The 10,000-nt window shown below is 41.6% G+C and overlaps 1 protein-coding gene across 1 annotated transcript in view; it reads left to right on the top strand.

Moving 5' to 3' along the window:
* The window catches only part of LOC125032398 (adhesion G protein-coupled receptor A3-like), an 18,251-nt gene that overhangs the window by 5,518 nt on the left and 2,733 nt on the right, over positions 1 to 10,000 (top strand). The window contains exons 3-9 of the mRNA XM_047623495.1: positions 4,747 to 4,910; positions 5,766 to 6,027; positions 6,196 to 6,332; positions 6,494 to 6,964; positions 7,273 to 7,513; positions 7,672 to 7,837; positions 7,869 to 10,000. The exon at positions 7,869 to 10,000 is cut by the window's right edge and continues 2,733 nt beyond it. Coding sequence (XP_047479451.1) covers positions 4,747 to 4,910; positions 5,766 to 6,027; positions 6,196 to 6,332; positions 6,494 to 6,964; positions 7,273 to 7,513; positions 7,672 to 7,837; positions 7,869 to 10,000 — 3,573 coding nt within the window. The remainder of the gene's footprint in view (positions 1 to 4,746; positions 4,911 to 5,765; positions 6,028 to 6,195; positions 6,333 to 6,493; positions 6,965 to 7,272; positions 7,514 to 7,671; positions 7,838 to 7,868) is intronic.

Genomic DNA, 10,000 nt, shown 5'->3' with positions numbered 1-10,000 from the left:
TCCTCCTCCTCCTGTCTCACACAGTGTTGGTCTCCTTGAATTCCCTTCGTTTCCTCAGCTCATTCCATGCCTGAACTTTGAGTATTTGTTTTAAGGACAGAAACATTCAGGCGGCAGGTATTTTCATCGAACTATAAATAAACAAGAAGTGGGAAAGCCTGAGAACTATATTACAGAGTGAATTTGGATTGTATTAAGGGTGCAGTGTCTAGTATACTTTATGTAAAGTTGATGTGGATAGCGGTGCCACTTTTCGCAGCTGCCCAAATTTAATGGTGACTTAAAACACGTGAAAAATTATAAAGATATACAGTACCACGTTGTATTTTCTTGCATGCGTAAGTGTGACGTCTCTAAGCTCCGCCCACTTATCATGGCAGGTATTTAAAGTAGACAATTTTTAGGGGGGGAGGGGGGGAGCCATGACGTTTTAAATATCCTAGCAATTATATGATGCTATTTACGTGTTATTTGAAAACAAAGTAATGATTAATGTATGTATGTATTATTGCGCAATGATTTCGCCGCCAAATTGGTCGTAGCTTGATGTAAAGTTGTCAGTCAGTAATCATTTACCCTGTGGACATTAGACGCCATAATTACATCTTGTTTTGGTGTAAGCAAACTGAAAAAAATAATTGGAGATCCCTTATCCTTCTGTTTACTCTACCGTTTATGTAGATGGCGTTCTGTGCTGAAGATAGAGGGTTTGTGCAACAGCCAAGACGGTGGAAGCGAAAAATGCACTGCAACCGGTTCACAGTGTTAGATTTCGTGATCATTGGCTGCATGTTAATGGTGAATACATGAAATATAGTGACATTGTCCGGACACCTTCTATTAAGGCAATGGGCACCAACCTCTCCAGTGCATTTTTGTTTAATGTTTTTTTTTTTTTTTTTTTTTTTTTTTTTTTAAGGACTTTAGGTGTATTTAAACGCCTTGATTCAGTTCTTGTTGTGGCAGTGTTTTATTTTATCTGCGTGTACTTAAAGTGGGAGATGCCTTTAGTCGTGGTAGATTATAATAAAATTGAGTTGAAAACCATTATTAACAAAAGAAATAACTTCACCAACAAAGGCTTCGATGGCCTAATATCAAGGCATGATTATGATGATTATGTGGTACAGTATGTTGCATTTTTTCATATTGCAAATTATTTTCTTTTCTTAAAGTAGACCGCCAAGTCTAAAAAAAAACTGGCCGTAACTGCCTGCCTGGCCTATGACAATATAGATACACAAATGTGATGACGATATATATACTATTTTTTTAGTATATTCTTTTCGTATATTTAGCGTCTTAATAAACTGCCCACAAAGATCGCCGAGTCTGAAAATTGAGGTCACCCATACCTTGCGGAAACGGCGCTGGCGGAGGAGTTTATTGTCTCCGGCCCGCGCGTCACTCGGCGATTCTCCCGCTCCATTTGCCATTTTCCGCCGCGCCGCCTCGCGCTGCCATCTGCTGATTGGGCCGGGGGCGCGCGGGGCAGGGGCTCGGGTTTTTAAAGAAAAATCTCTTTGGGCTCTGTTGTGATTATATGCTGTGTGTGTGTGTTTTAATACATATACACACATATCCACACGCGCCCACACACACATATCCACACACACATATCCACACACACATATCTACACACATATCCACACACACATGTGTCCACACACACATATCCACACACACATCCACACACATCCACACACACATATCCACACACACACATCCACACACATATCCACACACATATCCACACACACATACATACATACATACATACATACATACATACATACATACATACATACATACATACATACATACATACATACATACATACATACTGACAGACAGGCAGACACACAGAAGGCGTCCGAAGGCGTCCTTATCATGAAAGATAGTGAAACGCGGCCTGTCTCCCCGTAGAGTTTTCCTTCCCTCGAGCCTTCCCGTCCCGTCCTTGAATGTGCTGACCCCGCGGGCCTGCGGCTGGGTTCGTCGTGGGACCTTGTCAGTGTGCTGATTGCCTTATTTCACGAGGAATTACTTTACGTAACGACGAGGACGCGCGGTGCCCTGGGGCCTCACGATTGCGGAGCGTTGAGCCCTCGGAGATGAACCAGTATTTGAGCCGTAGTGCAGTGTAGGTTCACACAGCTCAAAACTGAGCGTTGTTTTATGCTCTAGCTAGTTCAAGAGAGGTCTGAATTGTTGTTGTTGTTATTATTACTGTTATTATAATTATTGTTATTATTATTATTATTATTTTATTTATTTTTAATTTTTTTTTTTATTACTATTTTTTTCTAAACAGCCTGTACATTAATTACTGTACATAGACTGAATATAAATCGGTCATCACTGCTGTCAGCTACGTTGTCTTGGGGACGTTGTTTCTTCATGTGTAGAGCGATTTTACCAACTTGCTCCAGTTTCTGCCTCAATCCTGCCTTCCCCGCTGTCGAGATGCGACCATGCATGCTGCTTGCATTGTGCATGGATGGGGTAAAGCACCTTTTCATGCGTGTTTTGTTTTTGCTTGCATTCGTGCCTGTCTTTCTTTCCCAGCGTGTGCTTGTCTTTGTTTTCATGCGACTTATTGTTAATGCTTTCGCTCCGCTGTCCAAAGATCGCCCACGAGTAAAACCGAGAGAAAAGGACGACCAGGCCCTAAGCAGCACAGTCCATCACGTAACATGGAGGCCGATTCCAACGCCCTCTGCAAAGGCTGCGTCGCTCTCCTTCCCAGCCCGAAGCGGAATGGACGCCGAGTTTCGCGCCCATAAATCACAAAGTATCCGGGATGCGCGAGTTATTTTCCTGAAGGAGCCATAACTCAGGGCGTGTGTAGGAGAGCGCGTGGGTTTTCGTCGCTCGCGGCTTTCAGGTTATGGTCTTCAGGTGTCATGGCCGGGGCTGCGCGGGGGCGATAGCATAAATGGCGTGAAATGAATGGAGAGGAAAGGCGGCGAGGGGAAGGGAGAGGAAGAGAAGGAAAGAAAGAGGGAGAGGAAGAGGAAGCGAGAGCAAGAGCGCGACTGAGATACGGGTTGGGGAGCTCTTATAATTACCATTACGGATGCCATCTCGCATAATGAAGTGGTCGAGCTGTCGATATTAATGGGCACCTGAAGTGAATGCGAGGGAGAGAGAAGTGGCTCCATCATCTTTAATGTCCGGGACTTGATAGAGACATAATTTGCGGAGAAAATTAATAGAGTGGCGGCGGCGGCGGCCGAGAGGTGCGACGCGATTGATTTCGGGGAGGGAGGGAGAGAGAGGGAGAGGAAGAGGAAATGGGAGAGGGAGAAGGAGGAGTGAGAGGGAGAGGGAGAGGGAGAAGGAGGAGGGAGAGGGAGAGGGAGATGGAGAAGGAGGAGCGAGGGAGTGAGAAGGTGAGAGAGAATTGAGGGAGGTGGTGAACAGAGAGATGGAGACCGGGGAGGGAGAGGGAGAAGGAAAAGGAAAGGGAAAAGGAAAAGGAGAAGATATGGGGGAGAGGAAAAGGAAGCGGTAAACGGGAGTGAGAGAGAGAAAGGAGGAGGGATGGAAACGAGAACTACACGTGCATATATATATATTTTTTTTTTTTTATCCCAAAATGAAGTAATCCTGCAGTTCTTAGTAATTTCCCTGTGCGCTACATTTTCCCTTTCCCCTTCCCCGTGCATTCTCTCGCGCTCACTTCCCGGGAACTGGGCTTGTTTTTGCCTTGGCCAGGACTGCGAACAGAAATAATGGCAGGGAAAAGGTGCAAGTATTTCCTTTTGTTTTTAACTGAAACGGGGGAGGGATATGCTTTTATTATTACATTTTTACCGGTCATTCTGCGTGCAATGATTTTAACAGAGCCAAGTGAAGCGAGGCCATTGAAGAGCCATTGTGTACCGTCGGGCGAGGGTGTTCGTGGGCGTTCGTTATCATTATGATAATGATGATGATGATAATAGTCATTATAATGGTGATAATAGTAATTATTTTTATATTATTACTCTTATTATTTATTATTTTTATTATTTATTATTATTATTATTACTTATTATTATTATTATTTATTATTATTATTATTACTTATTATTATTATTATTTATTATTATTATTATTTATTATTATTATTATTTATTATTATTATTTATTATCATTATTATTTATTATTATTATTATTATTATTATTATTATTATTATTATCATTATTATTATTATTAATATTATTATTACTACTACTACTATTATTATTATTATTATTATTATTATTATTATTATTATTATTACTATTACTATTGCTATTACTTTTACTATTACTATTATTATTGTTGTTGTTGTTGTTGTTGTTGTTATTATTATTATTATCGTTTTTGTTATTATTGTTATTGTTATTATTATTATTATTATTATAATTATTATTATATTATTGTTATTATTATTATTGTTATTATTATTATTATTATTGTTATTATTATTATTATTGTTATTATTATTATTATTGTTATTATGATTATTATTATTATTATTATTACTATTACTATTACTATTACTATTACTATAACTATTACTATTACTATTACTATTACTATTACTACTACTACTACTACTACTATTACTATTACTATTACTATTACTATTGGTATTATTTTTATAAAATGTAAAACTAATTTTGTTAGTTGAACGGACACAGTGCCTTTGAGAACCCGGCCACAGGAGTTCTGTTGAAAGGAAGCATCTCCTGACCTCCTGACTCTGTTGCAGCGACCTGTCCCAGACGGAGCTCGTGTGCGACTGCGGGCTGCGCTGGCTGGCGGAGGCGTCGGCGACCAAGCGGGTGCGGGTCACGGTGGCTACCAAGTGCTTCCGGCCGAGGGATTTCAACGGCACGCAGTTCAAGAAGCTGCAGCCCGAGAACTTCCAGTGTCGTGAGTATTTCCGTTCGCGTCCTTGGGGGGGATGGGGGTGGGGTGGGGGTGGGGGTAGGGGGGTCTTTTCGGGAGGCGGAGGCGGAGGCTGGGGGGCTTGAGAAGAGTGTGAGGGACCCGTTCGTTTGTTTAAGTGTGCTTGATGGGCTTGTGTATGCAAATGGACACTCGATTACGCTCGAGGGAATTGTGCAAACGTGTGATGCAAAAATAAGGCAGGTCAACAACCATGATTTTATTTGTTTCTGCATTTTAGCCTTGAGGTAGGTAGAGGTCGTTTTTATTTCTCTTCATACTTTCCCTGTTCTTTTACCATTTTCTCTCCATCTTATCTTCAGCTTTATCTCTCTCTCTTTCTCCTCACTTTTTCTTATTTTCTTTTCTTTTGTTCTACCTCTCTTCTTGATCGTCATTTTTGTATGCCATTATCCTCTCTCTCTCTCTCTCTCTCTCCTTCTTCCTCTCCTCTCAGCTCCTCTTCTCCTCTCCTCTCCTCTCAGCTCCTCTTCTCCTCTCCTCTCCTCTCCCCTCCCCTCCCCTCCCCTCCCCTCCCCTCCCCCAAGGACCCCTATGATTGTTGCATGTGACCAAATAGAGTTGAGAGTATAATGATATTAAAAGAAAATGTGATGGATAGTCTTACTATGTATGTTAGAATTTGATTTGTTATTAACCTTTTCTGATTATTTCTGTGCTTTTGAAAAAGTATTTATTGTTTTGAAAAAGATATGTTTTTCATCATTTGTTTTTTACAGAAGTCCTTTTTCAACTCATGCTTTTATGACTGAAACATCATTGAAGTTATGTTGATCTTGTAGAGATAAAAACCTACCAAAATCTCTCCTCTTCCACCAGACGGTCCAGGTCTATCTGTGGTGGAGTTGGAGCCAACGTTAGACCAGGTGGTGTTTGCGGGAGACTCCCTCCGCCTCCGGTGCCGAGTCACAAGCGCCGAGGACAGCCACCGTGTGTGGTGGGCACGCGGGGATGCCCACTTCAGGGCCCGGCGGCTAGGGAGCTCCGCTAACTACACTGACTATCTGGAACCTCACCACCAGCACCAGCAACGAAGTGGAGCGACATTCAAAACTACCTATTTACCGGATGCTATTGAAAGGTTTGTTTTTTTTTGCAAAGGAAGGGTTTGAGTAGTTAATTGAATGGTTTATAATCTCAAATTTATAACCCCTTAATGACTTGCTATGATGCCTCTTTAAAAAAAGACATAAAAGGTTACATAAAACTGCATGAGGCCATATATTAAGACCATTTGTGCTTCCCACAGCATGGTTGAAATACACGAGCTAAATAACACACACAGTGGAGAGTGGTCTTGCCTGGTACAGGGTGAGAAGGGTAACCACACTCGTACTGTCAGTATATACGTCATTGCTCATGACACCAAATACTGCCCTACCAACGGTAAGTGTTGACAGTGAGTCACAATTCTTCTTATTTCTTACTGATGCGACAAGTTCTTTACTTTTATTTATTTTTTCAATAGAGATAATTGGAAATGTCAGTTTCAAATATCACATAATATAGAAATTAAAAATTAATGGATGTGTTATTATCATTTTCAGTGACAAGCAATAACCGTGGGTCATATGTATGGCCTAGAACAGTTGCCGGGGTCACTGTAGAGTTGGAGTGTGTAGGGATATTGCCAACACACCACAGGGAATTCAAGTTCTCTGGCAGGTCCATTGCATCGTCACTTCCAGCTATGCGAGTTGCTAAGCATGCCTGCACCAATGAGGGCTATTGGCAGGGCTTGGATACATCTGACTGCCCATTTGTGTCAGAGACAACAAAGATACTGGAGCAGTTTGCATCCACAAACATCTCAGCAAGCAAGACCACACTTGTTGACAGCATTAGGAGTCTGCGTAACTTTACTCGTGACAGAAAGATCTTGAGGGATGCCATGGATATAGTGTTCTTAGCACAGACAGTGGAACAGTACACAAACCTTCAAGCTACACTTAGTGGAGCCAAGGAAACTGCCACAAAGTTAATTGATATCATCAGTTCTTCAATGGCAGCAACAAAAGGTTTGTAGTTTTGTAGGGGGGTGTTAAAACCTTTTTTTTACAACACTGGATATTTTTGCAGCCTGAATTTGGCTTTGTAAATGGTTAAATGATCACAAAACATAAGCACTAACATGGTAAAAAGGTAAATGAAATGCAGGACCTTAAGTCCTTTTGTCCTGTCAGTGCTTTTCCAGACCTTGGCTTAGAGTTAGAAGAGGGGATATGTATTGTTGTCAACATCAGTTAATTAGAACATTGCAAAATGGAAATGGTGAGTCTTGTTACGGCAAAGAAAATTCATTTATTTGGTTCTGGTTTCATTGCAGAGTTGCTTAACACAGCAGAAATATTAGATGGGTCTTGCCGGAGATTGCTGAATTGCTTATGGAATGTTGCCACGTCTACTCCTACACTTACCAGAGCAGCTACGCCCCACCTGGAAATGCATCAGTTCAACAGGCAGCCAGATAGCTTCTCTGGTCTCACCTGTAACTGGTATAGGCGCAGTGTGCACTCTACAGAGAGACTCTTCCGGTGCAATACAAATAATTACTCTAAGCTTTTTAAGTATGTATAATTTACCTTTGTTTTATTGAAATGCTAGCTTTTAAATATTGAATGGCATGTTATATTTGATATATATATTTATACACACTACTTCTTTATGTATGATAATGCTGTAGCCATTATTTGTTTGTGATTTTATTTCAACAATCCCCTTCCAGTAGTGAAGATGAAATTCTGGATGCCCAGATCCAAGTACCATCCAGCCTTTTCTCCAAAGAAATGCTCAAGACAACCAATGGATCTGAGGAAGAAAATCCTGCTGCTGCAACAAACACAGTGCAACTCCAGTTCTTTGTTTACGACACAGCAAATCTGTTTCCTAGAGTATTAGCTGGAGGCTTCTGATACCTGGGAGGTGACTTCCCCAGTTATTGGTGCTAGGATAGGCAACCAGGAGGAGGAGATGCTATTAGAGGATGGTGTTTACATCACTCTGCGGTCAGCTATTTATAGTCATAATATTATGCCAGTTTGGTGGAAAGAAAATGTTGCTGGTAAGCATGGCAATTGGACCAGTGAGGGCTGCAAGATTGTACGTATGCACAACTCTCTTATTGTTTTCCACTGTGATAGATTAGCGCATTTTGGACTCTTACAGGACATGGCAGCTTTACACAGAAATCAGGCTGGTGCCAGAGGAGCTGAGTTCAGGCTGAGTGCTCCTGGTGTGTATGTTGGCAGTGCTATTTGCATTTTATTCTTGATGGCATCTATTGTTACTTGGGCAGCTCATCATCATCGGATTGCAACCATGAACAAAAATAAGCATTCATTAATGAACACCTGGATTGCCCTCCTGTTATTGGTGACTATGTTTACTGTTGGAGTTTACCAAACTGAAAATCAACAGTTGTGTCAAGGCATTGGTGTTGCACTTCATTACCTAACAACATGCGTCTTATTGTGGATCATTGTGACTGTCACAAACTTATATAAAAAGGTTACTAAAGCTTTAAGGCCACCTGTACCGATAGAGGAACCACCTCCAGACATACCACTCCCACCAAAGCCGATGTTACGTTTTTATCTTGTTGGATGGGGGATTGCGCTCATACTCTGTGGTATTTCAGCAGCTGTCAACCTTCAGCAGTATGCAGGCTACAGCTACTGCTTTTTAGCTTGGGGCCCCAGTCTAGGGGCATTTTATGCTCCTACAGCTGCCCTTGCTTTCATTCTTTCTACTTTCTTCCTTCTAACTCACTGCATGTTGAGGTCTCTAAGAGCAAACTATGCTGAAGGGACTGGGGCAACAGAAACAACAGAGCTGGAGCTCCTAGATGCTAATTCACCCAATTCTGAGAACGTTAATGGACCTGGTGAAGAGGAAATGAGCATTGCTTCACGTGATACAACTGTTAGTGTATCAGATGGGCAGCATAGTCCACTAACTCAGTTGAGGGCTCATGTAGTTACACTTCTGCTTTTTATTCTTACATGGGCTGCTGCAGCAATTACAACAGCAGCTCCTTTTGCATCAGTTATCCCTCATCACACAACCATTTTCAGCATCATTTATGCTATATGTGCTAGCAGTCTGGGTATATTTATTTTCGTCTTCTTTTGCTTTAGCCGGAACGATGTCTGGGAGGCATGGCGTGAGTGCAACTGTACATTCAGTCCTCAGAGAAAAGAAGAAGAAGAAGCACATTTGACAACTCCTGCCAACAATACTGGTGCTAACCATGTGATGCCATCCAACAATCAGCCGCGAGGGCCGGTGGGTGCACCCAGCACTCACAGCCTCGAGTCTTCACACACTCACCAAACAAACAAATCCTCCTCCGTGTCACACAGTATTCTGACATCTAATAAGCCAGAGAGCCTAAGCAAAGCAACAAATAATTTACAGTTGCTGAGCTTTGGTACTATGACCAATGATCTCCACTATGCACCAGAAATTTTCTATAATCCTAAGCAAGTGGGTGTTGCAAAAAGGTTCTTCCAGAAGCAGCGGTTAAAGCAGATGGTGAAGCAGAACAATTTGGAAATAAATAGAACAGACAGTGATTGCAATTCTACTGTCTATAAACCTAAAATGTCCAGAGCTATTAATTCTGAGTCTAGCAATTCAAATTTTGACCCATCTTGTCTCGGTGCTTCAAGTAAGGTGAACAACACTAATATACATGTAGATTCTATGTATGGTTACATACCAACTGAATTCCAAAAGGGGGGAGGAAAGCATGCCAATAAAGATCCAACCCCAGAAGTTTTGTGTGTTTTAGGTCCAAGTACAGATAGCAAAATTACTGACCTTTACCCTACAATGACACACGAGAGACCTATTGACATAGATAGAGGATGGTCAACCATACCACGCAAACCTCGAGCATTTATGGAGGAACCTTTAAGCCCAATGAGAAGGGGTGGATCCTTCCCAAGTATTGTGGAAGAGGGACATTTAACATCTCAAGCCACCAGCCAAAGCTCTGCCCTTGAACAGCTGCATTTTCTGCCTCAGGAGCAGTTAGAGCAGCAGCAGCTGTT

The sequence above is a fragment of the Penaeus chinensis genome, chromosome 14 (assembly GCF_019202785.1).
Source record: "Penaeus chinensis breed Huanghai No. 1 chromosome 14, ASM1920278v2, whole genome shotgun sequence".
In the NCBI taxonomy this organism is placed as follows: Eukaryota; Metazoa; Arthropoda; class Malacostraca; order Decapoda; family Penaeidae; genus Penaeus; species Penaeus chinensis.
This window is presented reverse-complemented; position numbering and strand designations above follow the sequence as displayed.